This window comes from Ictalurus punctatus, chromosome 3, assembly GCF_001660625.3.
Source record: "Ictalurus punctatus breed USDA103 chromosome 3, Coco_2.0, whole genome shotgun sequence".
NCBI classification, from domain to species: Eukaryota; Metazoa; Chordata; class Actinopteri; order Siluriformes; family Ictaluridae; genus Ictalurus; species Ictalurus punctatus.
Window position 1 is genome coordinate 12,830,139 of NC_030418.2, and position 14,598 is coordinate 12,844,736.

At 38.6% G+C, this 14,598-nt stretch overlaps 2 protein-coding genes across 7 annotated transcripts; one reads left to right on the forward strand and one right to left on the reverse strand.

The window, feature by feature from the left end:
• Positions 1-2,632: 2,632 nt before the first annotated feature.
• mcfd2 (multiple coagulation factor deficiency 2, ER cargo receptor complex subunit) lies at positions 2,633-7,336 on the forward strand. Of its 6 annotated transcripts, none has more exons than XM_017463926.3 (5): positions 2,633-2,790; positions 3,244-3,422; positions 4,572-4,731; positions 5,636-5,792; positions 6,076-7,336. In XM_017463926.3, the coding sequence occupies exons 1-4, from the start codon at positions 2,701-2,703 to the stop codon at positions 5,765-5,767; spliced, it is 561 nt and encodes a 186-aa protein (XP_017319415.1). In that variant the 5' UTR covers positions 2,633-2,700; the 3' UTR covers positions 5,768-5,792; positions 6,076-7,336. The 6 variants fall into 6 exon arrangements, with proteins under 6 accessions (XP_017319415.1, XP_017319416.1, XP_053535575.1 ...); XM_017463927.3 differs by having other exon boundaries at positions 5,636-5,775; XM_053679600.1 differs by having other exon boundaries at positions 5,636-5,769; positions 6,074-7,336.
• prop1 (PROP paired-like homeobox 1) lies at positions 7,067-13,775 on the reverse strand. The gene is made up of 3 exons (XM_017463925.3): positions 12,468-13,775; positions 11,383-11,609; positions 7,067-7,941 (listed from the first exon to the last, which is right to left on the reverse strand). Exons 1-3 carry the CDS (start codon positions 12,535-12,537, stop codon positions 7,555-7,557), a joined length of 684 nt encoding a protein of 227 aa, XP_017319414.1. The 5' UTR covers positions 12,538-13,775; the 3' UTR covers positions 7,067-7,554.
• Positions 13,776-14,598: the final 823 nt, after the last annotated feature.

Consider the following 14,598-nt stretch of genomic DNA (forward strand, 5'->3'; position numbering starts at 1 on the left):
AGAAACTGAAAGCACACTTAATGTTCATAATTTAATGTTCAGAGAAAAACAATATTTAAACATTCTCAATATCAGTGTAAAGTATATAAAGTGTTTAGAGCTTCTCAAAGTTGTACGAGCGCTTACAACTCACACAATATGCTTTTACTTTTGCAAGGATATACAGGGGTGCTTGAGAGATTGTAAACCCTTTAGAATTTTATATATTTCTGCATAAATAAAACATCAGATTTATCTTTCTTTCTTTTTTTTCTTTTAGAAGTCCTAAATGTAGATAAAGAGAGCCCAATTAAACAAATGAGACAAAAATATTATACTTGCTCATTTATTTATTGACGAAAATGATCCAATATTACATATCTGTGAGTAGCAAGTATGTGAACCTTTGCTTTCAGTATCTGGTGTGACCCCCTTGTGCAGCAATAACTGCAATTAAACATTTCCAGTAACCATTGATCAGTCCTGCACATCGGCTTGGAGGAATTTTAACCCATTCCTCAGTACAGAACAGCTTCCACTTTGGGATTTTGGTGGGTTTCCCACATGACCTCCTTGCGTCAGGTCCTTCCACAACATTTGTATTGGATTAAGGTCAGGACTTTGACTTGAACATTCCAAAACATTAAGTTTATTCTTCTTTAACTATTCTTTGGTAGAACGACTTGTGTGTTAAGGGTCATTATGTGACTGCATGACCCATTTTCTCTTAAGATTCAGTTCATGACCAGATATTTTCCTTCAGAATTTGCTGGTATACTTCAAAATTCATTGTTCCATCAATGATGGTAAGTTGTCCTGGCCCAGATGCAGTAAAACAGGCCCAAACCACGATACTACCACCACCATGTTTCACAAATTGTATACGATTCTTATGCTGCAATGTAGTGTTTTCCTTTCTCCAAACATAACACCTCTCATTTAAACCAAAAAGTTCTATTTTGGTCTCGTCCGTCCACAGAACATTTCTAATAGCCTTTGACAGATCTCTGTTCTTTAAATAAAACAGGGTGCTCACTCTCATTGACTGAAAACACCTGACTCTAATTTCACCTTCAAATTAACTGCTAATCTCAGCTATGTAATATCGGATAGTTTTCCTCAATAAATAAATGACCAAGTATAATATTTTTGTCTCATTTGTTTAACGGGGTTCTCTTTGTTTACTTTTAGGACTTGTGTGCAAATCCGACGATGTTTTAGCTCATATTTATGCAAAAATATAAAGAATTCGAAAGGGTTCACAAACTTTCAAGCACCACTGTACAGTAGGTGCACTTTGCAGGAACGCAGATACTGACTGTAGCCCTGTTCATATGCGATATAAGGTGAATTTACAATGAATGTAAGTGTATATTAATAACTTTAACGAACTATGATCTACACACGTCACGCAGGCTATTAAATAACAGCTTGTTTACATTTACTAAAAGAAATGTCAGACTGCTACGGTGTGTTTTTCTAGCAAAGCTTTCCATGGGGTTGTTAACTAGGGTCGTTACAGGGCTTAGGGTAATTAAATTAGGCAAGATAACAGGAAGGATAAGGGTAGAGTGCATAACATGAAAAGATATAGGGTTTTATATGGCATCTTCGTGCTTCTCTCTCTCTCTCTAAACATCTACAAAAGCTTGCCTCCAAAAGCCAAACTCTCTCTGCCTGCACTGTGATTAACGCTAGATTAAGTTATTGCCGTTCTTTTGATATTAGCGCCATCTCGTGGACAAATTAGGACTAACGCTTTTCCTTGAACTTCTTTGCTAAATGTGTCAAACCCGAATTCACATGTTCGTCAAAATAATCTGGCAAACGCACAATTTATAAACTCAGACTATGGTATGATGTGAATAACATATGAATAGCATACATGCTGTTTTGAAGTATTTTTGAATAGTTCTACAACCATGTTATTGTTTAAAATGACAGACAACCCGCTACATTATGCACTACAGGGTACTGTTTGGTTAGCTACAGGTTTTGGCAGGCTAAAGTACAGTCACGCTTCTATAGCCTACTATTATACTGCTATTCTGCACACAACACTGTAAACTGAACCTCCAGGCGTCGGAAAAGAGATTTCGCGGTCTCGTTTTCTTTGTACTGGTTTGCCATTTTGGATGAGTCGACAGACTACTGATTGACTGACTGACTAGGTTGCTCTCTCGAGAATATCCGTCTCTGTAATTACATTCCTATTCATTCTTCCCCTCAATGTGGATTATAGCGCGCGAGTCATGGAGTCGACTCCTAGATTTCAGGTAATAGTGAATGAGTCGACTCCAAAACGTTGTAGTTGATTTTACGCACAGACGATACCGTCGACTCCATCTACACCTGCTATTACACGTGACAAAATAAAGGCTTCTTCTCTGGTGTTGTTTCCTAGTATCGACAACATTATTGAATGGAGTCGACTCTTTAAATTTACTCCAGCGATTCACAAAACCATGAATCGAACAGTCGTAGTGATTCCTAAGCCTCCAATTGGCCAATATTACTTCGACGAGTTGATTGTCCAATTGGTTCATCTCCACGTACAAACTACTGGCCAATCATAGTGAAAGAAGGCGGGAGTTTTGGGATTAGAAGAAACATCAGAGAGTTTCCTCATACCCAAGAATGACGCGTTTTTAGCATCCAATTAGAATTAGCTGTCGTGTCCAGAAGGTGAAAGGGAACTACGGCAAGCGAAGCGGACTATAAATGCGCAGTCAGTTCGGCATTGAGTCTTACTGGTTACTTTGGTGTAATAATCTGCAAATATTTACAAACGGACTCGAACTTCAGAAACAGGTGAGAGAGACGGAATCGCGATCTTATTACGAGGATGAAGCACACATTTCCTTAACACAGTAAACGGAGCTAAAGTCGTTATTGAGGGAATTATTGACGGATACTGTGACTGTTCTGTCGTTAATTGACTAATTTGTGCCACTGTTTCTTTGAGTTTCTCGGGCACATGCATGTTAACATCTGTTAACGCGTTTCGTGGTTATTTTCACCGTACCCTGCTTTCTTTAAACAAATCTTTGCTATGCAAGCTGTCCAAAACTAAGCAACCCTCAAGCAGAAAGGCTTTAAACATCTGGATTTGCTCTTAAGTGTGGTCTTAAAATCTAATGATACATCATTGTTGTGAATTGTTAAATCCCATAACCTGTTACAAACATGTAGCTACATAATGACTTTTATTTCAAGCTTGGGAAGATGGAGATATTGGGATATTGATGTCCAGTTTTCTTTTAGCAGGACATCATCATCTTCATTATGGGGTATACAAAGGGGCAGCTATGGTGCTGCCTGCTGCTGCTGCTGTCCTGCTGTTTGCTTTGTGTTCACTCGCATGAAGAACATCATGGTCAGGTTTCAGGAGACCCACATCCTCCCATCACCCGCTTGGACAAGAACATGGTACAGGACAAAGAGTGAGTTTAACCTCAAAGCTGCTATGCTTAGGTGTGAAGTCTTCACTTTAATAGTACTGAAATGGGTTCGTTAGGGCTGAACGTTTTGGCAAAGTAGAACACCATGATACTTGGACATGTTTGTGACAATAGACAACATGCAACGTTCTGCTTTGAGCTTTCATGAAGTTTTTTGTGTTTATTAATTTTTTTTTTGAAGGGGGGGGGGTGGTTGCACAATGTGTATGGTTGTATTAAAATACATATGCAAATGTGGGACAGTTTTTTGGCAGGGAAGAGGTACAGAGGTAATTCTAATAATGAATAAAAATATGTATAACTTATTACCAGGTGGCACAGTGGGTAGCGTTGCTGCCTCACAGTTCCATGGCCCCTGGTTCAAACCTGAGCTCAAGTTACTGTCTGCATGGAGTTTTGTACATGAAACCATTTGGGTTTCTTCTGGGTTCTGGGGTTCTCTCCCACCTCCCAAAAACATACAATGCACTAAATTGCCTGGATGTACGAATTTGTGAATGTGTGCACTGATGCACTGATGTCCCATTCAGGGTGTATTCCTGCTTCATCTTCCCAGGAACCCTGGGCATAAATGAATAACTACTTCTTTATATACTTTTTCTCACTTTCAATCAGTGGCCTGTTATGCGACACATCTGGTTGTTAATAGGCTCTCTACACTTTGTCTTCTCAAACATGCGACTACTTACTGTTTTCTTTTCAAACATTCTTTTATACGTTTTTTTTTTTTTAAAACATAAAACGTGTTTAGTAAAAGACCTTCCATAAGAGAATGATGCTGAATAATCAAAGGTGATTGAGATCGCTCATGAAATGTCGGGTCTTGGTTATATTTGTGTAAAACCCGAACTTTGATACCTTTCCAAAATGACCTTGCTGCAAAACAAACAAACTGTCAACTAAAAATGCAGCTTGGCAGCTGCCCTAATCTTTGCTGAGGCATTGAGAATGTAATGTAAAACAGTTCCTCTTCAACAATTGTGTAATAATACACATTTTGTGCTAATGCTTTTAACGCTTAGGGAGTAACTGTACACACATGGGACACAGTGTAAAAATAAAAGCACATTTACTTAGTTGTGCTGAACAGACACCTTTTTATTAACTTATGCCTTCTGTTCTCTCCTTTAGCCACATCATGGAGCATTTAGATGGGGTGATCGACAAGCCAGAGTCGGACATGACCCCTCAAGAACTGCAGCTTCACTATTTCAAAATGCATGACTATGACGGTAACAACCTGCTGGATGGGCTCGAGCTTGCCACTGCCATTACACATGTACACAAGGAGGTGGGTGGTTTAAAGCTCCCTGAGTTTACTGCTGTTTGCATTTAGCTAATCCTAATGGGGAGTATAAGATTTAGCTACATGCTATTAGAACGTTTACATGGACAACAATAAACCAATATTAACCAGATTACGACAATACACTGATTAAGAAACTTCCATGTAAACAGTGATTATTGATGACCTTAATCCGACTAAAGTCATACTCGAAGTAAACACAAATACAATTAAGACATGTGGAGTATTCCTATTTTAGTTGCATTATGGAAGTGAATTATAGACATGTACACAGCTTAATCACATCATTAACGTTGTGTGGGAGTTTTCACCACATTTTGTGACAGGGCACACACGGCAGTACTCAACCGTTTGACGGTAAACAAGAGAGCACGGCTGCGTCCGAAACCGCATACTTGCCTACTATATAGTACATGTTTTTCAGCACCTATATAGTATGTAAGTCTGCAGTTTCAGACACAGCTCACAGCTTCAATTGTCTTATTCAGAATAAGGTCAATAATTAGATTATTGCTGTCCATGTAAACATAGTCACTGTCATACAAACCAGCTAGACAAATTACTGTTCATAAATATGGTCATTTCTTTATATTTAATAAGTCAAACTTTTTTATTTATTTATTTATTTATTTTTTGTTTACAAGGAATATCATCGAATATTAGTGAATATTTATTTTTTTTTTAGTGATTTATTAATAGCAGCTTTTATTATTATTTAAAAGTTTTGTTTTGTTAGTATTGGCTTATACTTGCAAACCAGTGGATGACTGTCTTGCTCCACACACACACACACACACACACACACACACACACAAATATAAATGTCTGGCAAATAGTCTCAGCTTTTAAACATGATTCATCACTGCTGTCACGTCTTCCTGTTTTCTAGGAGAAAGGTGAAAACAGCACACCAATGAAAGAGCAGGAGCTCATCAGTATTATCGATCAAGTCCTTCGGGATGATGACAAAAACAACGATGGCTACATCGACTACGCTGAGTTTGCGAAGTCTCTCCAGTAACGAGGGAGGTGTGAGCGGTGTGTGTGTGAGTGGTGGTGGGGTATTTAGGTGTGTGTGTGTGTGTGTGTGTGTGTGTGTGTGTGTGTGTGTGTGTGTGTGTGTGTGTGTTGCCTTACTGTGAGCTCTGATTACCTCTAATTGAACGGTATCAGCGATCCACGTGTATGCATTACACGTACACAGCAAAGCTACAGTGTTCCTCGAACTGAGTGGCTGCTCACAGAAATAGACTTTTTGCTATTTCAACACATTTTATTGAGCTCCTAAAGCACTTCTAATTCAATGATATGACTGTCATCTCCCTCCAGGATTGAATCTGAGCAGCGAGGATCTACTGAACGTACGTTTATCCCATCAGAATACACTGTAGGAAGAAGTTAGATGGATTGTATTATGATGCGAGATGTCCTAAAGAAACCAAATATTGCCTGAATTCTCCACTCGTGTCAGAACGAACCTGCCAAATACATCTGCTGTGAAGAAATGTCCCCCTTTATTATTGCTGCGGTGTTTTAAAGCAACGTTCGAATGCAAAGCAATGGCTGGAGTTGAAATGTGATATAATAACTTCCTTTCCTTACTGAGAGAACCTCTTCATCTAGCACTGATGGATAATTGTCAAGCTTACTAACTTTGAATGAAATCATTTATACAGGCCATGATTTTTAATACATGACTTTGGTATGAGAAACTGACATAAGAAATGTCTGCCACATCCCAGTTCTTGTGTTATTTGTGTTTCAAGCCTAGAAGAATTTTCTTCCCGGCTTTACTGTAGATAACCAGCTGCTACTTTGGCTCTGTGTGTGATTATACAAACATAGTGGCCATATTTATCACACTTCTCAACAGTGCTGATACCAGGATCAGGTCTTGCTTTTACCAATAATGATGGGTCTGGTAAGTGTGATTTAAACTGGTTACCTAGTATGCTGTTGATCACATGAAGGTTCCTCTCTGCAGTGTTTTCCTTGTGTTTCCCATCATTGTGTGTGGGGGAAACAAAGTTTAGAGGATTCTGTCCTCTGTTAAAAAAAAACAGTTAAGTGTAATGAAGGGACTCTTTTTCTTCCTTTTTTTTTTTTCTTCTAGACGACACAATTTTTTTTCCTTCTTCCCATCACACAAGTTGAATGTAATCTAAGCCTGTCGTTTTTTGTCATGTGTTACTGTTGTTGTAAATTCTCAGCTTTACTTGAGTTATTTGTGAACAGGGAAGATGGACAACAATGACCATATGCCAAGTCAAATTTATTTCTGTCAAAATATTTGACATCTGATGTTGAAATACATTTGAAGTTATGTGTGTGTGTGTGTGTGTGTGTGTGTGTGTGTGTGTGTGTGTGTGTATCATTTGAAATGTAGCATTGCGTAAGAACCCATATTCAGGTGGTAAGAGGATTATCTACAAATCTAAACATTAAATCCAGTTAAACCAGACTAGTCAGAATGTAAATATGAGGTGGGTTTGGGAAGGAAGTGTGAATGAACTATTTTTGTTTTAGAAAAGTATATTAATAACTTCAAGACAACCTCTGTTTTGGAACTGTAATAAAATGTGTGAAAATATTTTCTTCTAATTTTTTTCTGATTTCATATTAAAGAGAGGAAATGTACAGACACAAACAACTTTGTGTACCAAATCACACAAACACACCAGCATTACTGTTAAACAAGTCATCAATCTAAAGGGAACTGCAGTAATATCAGGGAATGTGAACCAAATAAGCTAAAAACTAACAGAATGACAAAGTGTGAGGTTTTAGACCTCGGTCTTTCAGCCTACACTAGTTCCAGTGGACGACTGGTTCCAGCGCTGGCACAGAGGTCAGGGAAAACACTGAGGCATGGGGCAGGCTGGTGGCCGGTGCTCCGATGTGCCTGAGCTGGCAGTACCAGTCCTCGTGCTGCCTGGCAGGCTGGGCTGCTGTAGGAGCTGAAGGGCAGGCCAGCTGAGTGCTGGCTGCAGTGTGGTGGGAGAAATCAGCAGAGGGCAGCACTGAGGAAAATTTGGGTATGTGTGGTAGCGAGTGAGAGCACTGGTACTGTCTTGTCATACCACCACGTGCACCGTTTGGGAGAACCCCATGTCCTGGCATTATACCTCCTTGCAGGGATTTCTGAGTGGCCCTCTCCTGTTTCCTTTGCTTGGCACGGCGGTTCTGGAACCAAACCTGGAGAGGTGAGGGGGGGGAAGAAAGGAGGGGTGAGAGACTAGGGACCTGAGGCAAACAGTTTGGGAATTCAAAATCAGTCGTTGACTATGTGTACATGGACAGTAGTAATCTAATTATTGACCTTATTCTGAGTAAGACAATATTGTGATTAAGGTGTTTATATGAGTTGCTTTTAGAATACTCCTTTCATGTTCCCGTTTTACATGTTATAGAACATAGATCGATTAACTGCACACGTCATTACGTCCCCATGCCACGCCGTCCAACGTTCCCTCCAGAATTTCACGTATCGACATACAGTTGGTCTTCGTTACGGTACCGTATACAGTTTTGGGTGTTGCATTTTTAATTTTACAAACGCTTCAAGTACAATTAATTATTTGTCATGCTATATGTGCAAATAGACAACTGCTTGAGGCTATGGGCTGCGTCTGAAACCGCGTACTTACCTACTATATAGTAGCTGAGATACATGTATTTCGCCTACTATATAGTAGGTAAATACATGGTTTCGGATGCAGCCGTGCTCTCTCGTTTTCTGTCAAACGTTGAGCACTGCCGTGTGTGTACGTGTCCTGGCGCAAAATGCGGTGAAAACTCCCACACGATGTTAATAGTGTGATTAAGGTGTGTACATGTTTGTAATGCACTACGATAATGCAACTAAAATAGGAATACTCCACATGTCTTAATTTGATTCGTGTTTACTTCGAGTATGACTTTAGTCGGCTTAAGGTCATCAGAAATCGGTGTTTACATGCTAATTTCTAAATCAAATTATTGTCTTAATCTGGTTAATATCAGATTATTGTTCTGCATGTAAACATACTGATTTAGAAAATGTAATGAACAAAAGCAATATACTCTTTACACAACATGGTAAATGAATCGCACACTGCATAGTGACGAATATCAAAATATAATTTTTAAAAATGAATAACTGCTACAGATTTTTGTCATTGTACTACCTAAGTTAAAATGATTTTGTCAGAAAAGGCTGCTAGTTATTAAAAGTAGCAATGAGAGGATTATGGTAATTGTCATATTTCAAATGAGTATTTTTCATACTCAAACATTAAACTCTACTATATGTTATGCTTCATTACACCACAGTGCCATTGAATTCTTCATCCTGTTTGGTCAGAAGCACAGCTTCAAGAGGCTACAACTCAAACTAAAGTCATGTGACAAAATAAGTACACCTCATGGAAATTGTTTTTTTTGTTTTTTTTTTTTTTTTACATATTTGGCCAAGAAAACATTTGATCTGCTTTGAAACAGTGCGTATTAATAAAGGTGATCACATGACATAAAACTGACATTTTGTTGTGATTTTCACAATTTAAATGAATAAACAAAACAGATCAGTCACATGGAGAAAAAAGTAAGTACACCCCTACATTTATCACATTAGAATCACCTATTAGAATCAGGTGTTGAAGATTGGGTGCCAGTGATTAGAACATGCTTAGGGAATTATTTACCCCTCTCATATCTAGTGTCTGGTGTTCCCTTTGTTATTGAGGTGTGTGGTGTCATCATGCCAAGATCTAAAGAGTTCTGTAAGGCATTCAGAAAAAAGGTTGTGGATGCCTATGAGTCGGGCAAGTGATTTAGAAAGGTCTCCAAATTATTTCAAATACAGGCGCAGATTTCAAACAACTGCCAATGAGCATATAGACAAAGAGCAGGCCTTTTGGAATAATGTGCTCTGGACAGACAAATCAAAGATAGAGTTGTTTGGCCAAAGTAACAGCAGACATATTTGGCACAGACCAAAGACAGCTTTTCAGGAGAAGCACCTCATACTAATTGTGAAGCACAGTGGTGGAAATGTTATGGTTTGAGGTTACTTCGCTGCCTCAGGTACTGGACAGCTTGCATTCATTGATTGAACTATGAATTCTGAATCACATCTAAGAGTGCTTGAAGATAATGTGAGGCCATCTGTCCGAAATTTGAAATTGAACCGAAAGTGGACCTATCAACAGGATAATGATCCTAAGTACATCAGCAAATCCACCAAGGAATGGCTCAAAAAGAAGAAATGGAGAGTTATGGAATGGACTAGTCAAAACCGGATTTGAATTCCATTGAAGTGTTGTGGGGGGATTTGAAACGAGCAGTACATGCAAGAAAACCCTCAAACATCTTGCAACTTAAAGAATACTGTATGGAAGAGTGGTCGAAAATTCCAGCAAGCCTGGTGGACAATTATGCAAAGTGCCTACAAGAAGTTATTTCTGCTAAAGAGGGCAATGCTAGCTTCTGAGGCCAAGGGTGTGCTTACTTTTCCCACAGAAGAATCACATCTATTGATATTTCTGTTGAATAAATGATTGAAAAAGCTAATTTTCCTCTTTAATAGACACTGTTTCAAAGATGATCAAATGTTTGCTTGTCCAAATATGTCACAAAAGCCAACAATTTCCACAGGGTGTAGTTCTTTTTTCACATGACTGTACATGTGATCTTTTTAATATGTTATAATCTCTATAGTAACAGCTTACATAATTTGGATCTCGTAGTTTTCTATTAGGAGATGTTGAATTTGCTTTTTGGAAGGACTCACTAGTGTGACCAACATGAGGAAGTTTTCAGGACAGAGGACTTTGGCTTTTTTGGCTTCTTTCTGGTAACATGATACGCTGAATGTTGTTTTCTATCTTTAAAAGAGAGAAAAAGAAACTGTTGAGGGAACAACTGTTTAAAGCTGCTATAATCTAAGCAACAACAGGAACTAACGTTTTTTCGTGGAAGGTCTACGACATGAAATGTAACTATGAACAGATAAAAAGTAATTTAACGGGGACATCCGCTTGCACCATTATGGATCAGCATCAAGAAGCAGTCGATCTCAAACAAATTTATCAATATCAAAAGCTTTGTTGTATAATTAGTACTTGAACCTGACCCAGTACTAGCAGTTATGTTGCCTGACATGAGCAAATATTCATGCAAAAGAAATAGGCTCAAAACTTCACAAAACTTCACAAAACTTACCAAAAGCTCCACACACTTAGAGCCAAGCTACAATCTTATAGAGAAGCCATAAGTCCCAAATACACTATCTCCATTAAGAGATTTGCACTGAGCTGACCTTCAAACAAAATCTACCTTTCACAAGGAGTAAGCCGAGACTAAGGATGTACAGGCAAAAATGGGAAAAGGGATTTAATAAATAAAAAGAAACTGTTAGTGTTGGCTATTTGCTGTGGTGTAAGAGTATATAAAACACTTCAGGACATGCTGTTAGTGGAAAATAATCGACTTCAGGGTGGTCGCATCCTTCCACTTCACCACTGATTGTTTTCCTGTCATGTGTTATTTTATGTCAGCAGGGATCAGAATATAATATTTTACACAATTATTCTGAAGGGGTCTCACACACCGTGACCGCAATTGCAATGAATTTGGTTAAACATGAAACCCTCTAACCTGGATGCGGGCCTCATTGAGTTTAGTTTGCTGAGCCAGCTCTTCTCGGCAGTAGATGTCAGGGTAGTGGTTGTGTCTGAAGGCTAACTCCAGCTGCTCCAGCTGTTCATGGCTGAAGGTGGTTCGATGTCTCCTGCGAGATGGAGATGGGTGTAGTCTAACTCGACCCATCACATCCCCACTGCTTTCAGGCCCCGAGGAGTCCTTCTTCTGAGGACTCTGAACATCTGCATCGAACAAAGTGAAGAAGAAAAATCTGGAAAGTTGAACTTTTGTGTCACAGATGTTACTGAAAGAAAAAAAAAGATATCATATATGTGTACACATTTCTCTCAGGTTACAAGATGGAAAGAGATTTATTAAAGTGCCATACGCACTTTGGAGGAATTTGGTTTGCAAAAACGCATCTCACAAATAGCAGTTCTCAGAAGGGGAAAGGGTTTAAGAGCATTAACGTTTCCTAACAAAAGGACAGGAACCCAAGAGGCTGGAGGCTTTGCTGCTTAAACTCAATATCGTGAGAGAGAGAGATACCAGAGGCCAAAGGATTGAGACAAGATTAAGTGAACAAAAGCTAAAAAAAAAGTGAATAATTTGTCAAATCGCCGGACTTGGACGCAATGGTTTCTTCTCACAATGTCAGTATGGGAGGTAGAGGGACAGGCAATACTGGACTTAATCTAATTTAAGTATTAAGTATTTTTCTGATTGCTGTTTCTAACAGAGTATATATATATAAAAGCAATAACAGCAGCAACCTCAGTAATATTAAATTGGCTGAATAGATAAATAAATATAAATTAAACCCATCGCATCATATATTCATGTTATTCATGTAAATATAAACTGTATATAACAAAAACAGTAAGATCGCTCATATAAAGGGAAATCTTTCATCACATTTATTTATCAGTCAGTGTACAGTGGTATTATGGAGTATATTCATACATACTAAGAGAAACCAATGTGGGTCGAAGTCAGTCTAGAACCAGAGGTGGATTTGAGTTCAAGTTTAAGCCTTCTGAGAAAGTTTGAAAGCACATGTTTAAAAATCGCATTCAAACACTCTAATAAATCATTCTTACCTGCACTCGAGCTGACGATGACTTCAGAGTACATGTCGGAGTACCGTGGATGAGGCTTGGCAGGTTCCATAGCTGGTCTTCTCTGAGGGTTTCAGGTATGAGGAGAGACACGGTGGGCTTACCTGAGCTTTTCCATGACCACCCTCAGTGACATCATTCAGCAATCACACCCCTCATTACCTACTGTCCTCGTCCAACTAATACCATGCATAATAACATTTTAACCAAATCTTCAGATTTTTAAGGAAAATAAACATCTTATACCTCTTATAAAGATGTGCAATAATTCATTTTTGTAATAGAACAAATAGCAAAAGAACAATATTTGTCAGATTTAATCATAACACGTTATCTACCGATGTTGCTGCCGGAAATAAGACTTCATCAGGAACAGGAAATATTGATCCGTTTAAACTTCCCTGTGGTTTCCCTAACAAGGGGCTGCAATCAATGTGGGATTGTTTGATTTACAAATACATTTGTAAGAGAAACTCACCTCCTCTTCTGCTTTATTCATTTATATTACAGATCAATATTACAAACATTGCTCTAACTATGAGGGCAGAATTTGTGCAGTACTGTTTTGAAATGTTTCTGGGAGTTGCATTCAAACACGCCACAATTAAAGAAGCACATGTGTGCTATTTTTTTCTTTTTCACTCTCCTGACATGCTTCAGTAGCATAGTTCAGCAATGAAAATGCACAAATTTCTCCATCCATCTAACTCTACTAGTTCCTCAACCCTGTGAAGTGACTAAAGTGACTCTGTGAAGTGACTAAAGTGACTCTGACTCAGTGGAACCACAGAAGAAACCAAGAACACGCACAAAATTCTTCTATCTGTGTAAGGCACTCCCTTATTCAGTGCAAACGTTTAGATTATGTCTATTTCACTAAAGTATACAATGGTACAATTCCAGTTTGTGATAGATGTCACTTGTCTCCAGCTCATCTTATACACATGTTGTGTCAGTGTCCATCCTTACATTGTTTTTGGACAGAGATTAACAGATTAACACACTGTATTAAGGACATAATGAGCGTACATAAATGGTTCTCCCAATAACAAAGGGAACCTTTTCTTCAACATGTTAAAAAAAATAAAGTTTCCACACATTACTATCTGAGATTGCCATATTTGGGAGATGTTCCCTGGGACATGGGTAGGGTTATGTTTTAGTGTCTTAAAGTTGCTATTGTATACACAGGTGCATCTCAAAAAATTTTAATATCGTGGAAAAGTTCATTTTTTCCCGTAATTGAATTCAAAATGTGGAACTTTCATATATTCTAGATTCATTACACATAAAGTGAAATATTCCAAGCCTTTTTTGTTTTAATCTTCATGATTATGACTTACAGCTCATGGAAATCAAAAATCCAGTATCTCAAAATATTCTAATAAAGAATGTATAATACAGAAATGTTGACCTGAGAAGAGCTCTAATCAGCTAATTAACTCCAAACACCTGCAAAGGTTTCCTGAGCCTTTAATCTCTTAGTCTGGTTCAGTACACACAACCACAATCATGGGGAAGATGAAAGTAAATTTTGTATTTCATTTGGAAATCAAGGTCCCAGAGTCTGGAGGAAGAGTGGAGAGACACAGAATCCAAGTTGCTTGAAGTCCAGTGTGAAGTTTCCACAGTCAGTGATTTGGGGGGCCATGTCATCTGCTGGTGTTGGTCCACTATGTTTTCTCAAGTCAAGAGTCAGTGCAGATTTTAGAGCACTTCATGCTTCCATCTGCCGACAAGTTTTATGGCGATGCTGATTTCCTTCAGCAGGACTTGGCACCTGCCCACAGTGCCAAAACTACTAGTAACTGGTTTGCTGACCTTGGTATTACTGTGCATGATTGGCCAGCCAACTCACGTGACCTGAACCCCATAGAGAATCTATGAGAGACACCAGACCCAACAATACAGATGAGCTGAAGGCCGATATCAAAGCAACCTGGGCTTCCAGAACACCTCAGCAGTTCCACAAGCTGATTGCCTCCATGCCATGTCCCATTGATGCAGTAATTCCTGCACAACGAGCCCCAACTAAATAAATGAATATACTTTTCAGAAGGTCGATATTTCTGTATTATAAATTCTTTATTCTAATATTTGAGATACAGGATTT

Coding starts and splice junctions, on each gene's coding strand:
- mcfd2 (XM_053679599.1), top strand. CDS start 2,701: ATGCGCAGTCAGTTCGGCATTGAGTCTTACTGGTTACTTTGGTGTAAT. Junction 2,791..3,243: donor GACTCGAACTTCAGAAACAG/GTGAGAGAGACG, acceptor GTTTTCTTTTAG/CAGGACATCATCATCTTCAT. Junction 3,423..4,571: donor AACATGGTACAGGACAAAGA/GTGAGTTTAACC, acceptor TCTCTCCTTTAG/CCACATCATGGAGCATTTAG.
- prop1 (XM_017463925.3), bottom strand. CDS start 12,537: ATGGAACCTGCCAAGCCTCATCCACGGTACTCCGACATGTACTCTGAA. Junction 11,610..12,467: donor CATCGTCAGCTCGAGTGCAG/GTAAGAATGATT, acceptor TGTTCGATGCAG/ATGTTCAGAGTCCTCAGAAG. Junction 7,942..11,382: donor TCAATGAGGCCCGCATCCAG/GTTAGAGGGTTT, acceptor TCACCTCTCCAG/GTTTGGTTCCAGAACCGCCG.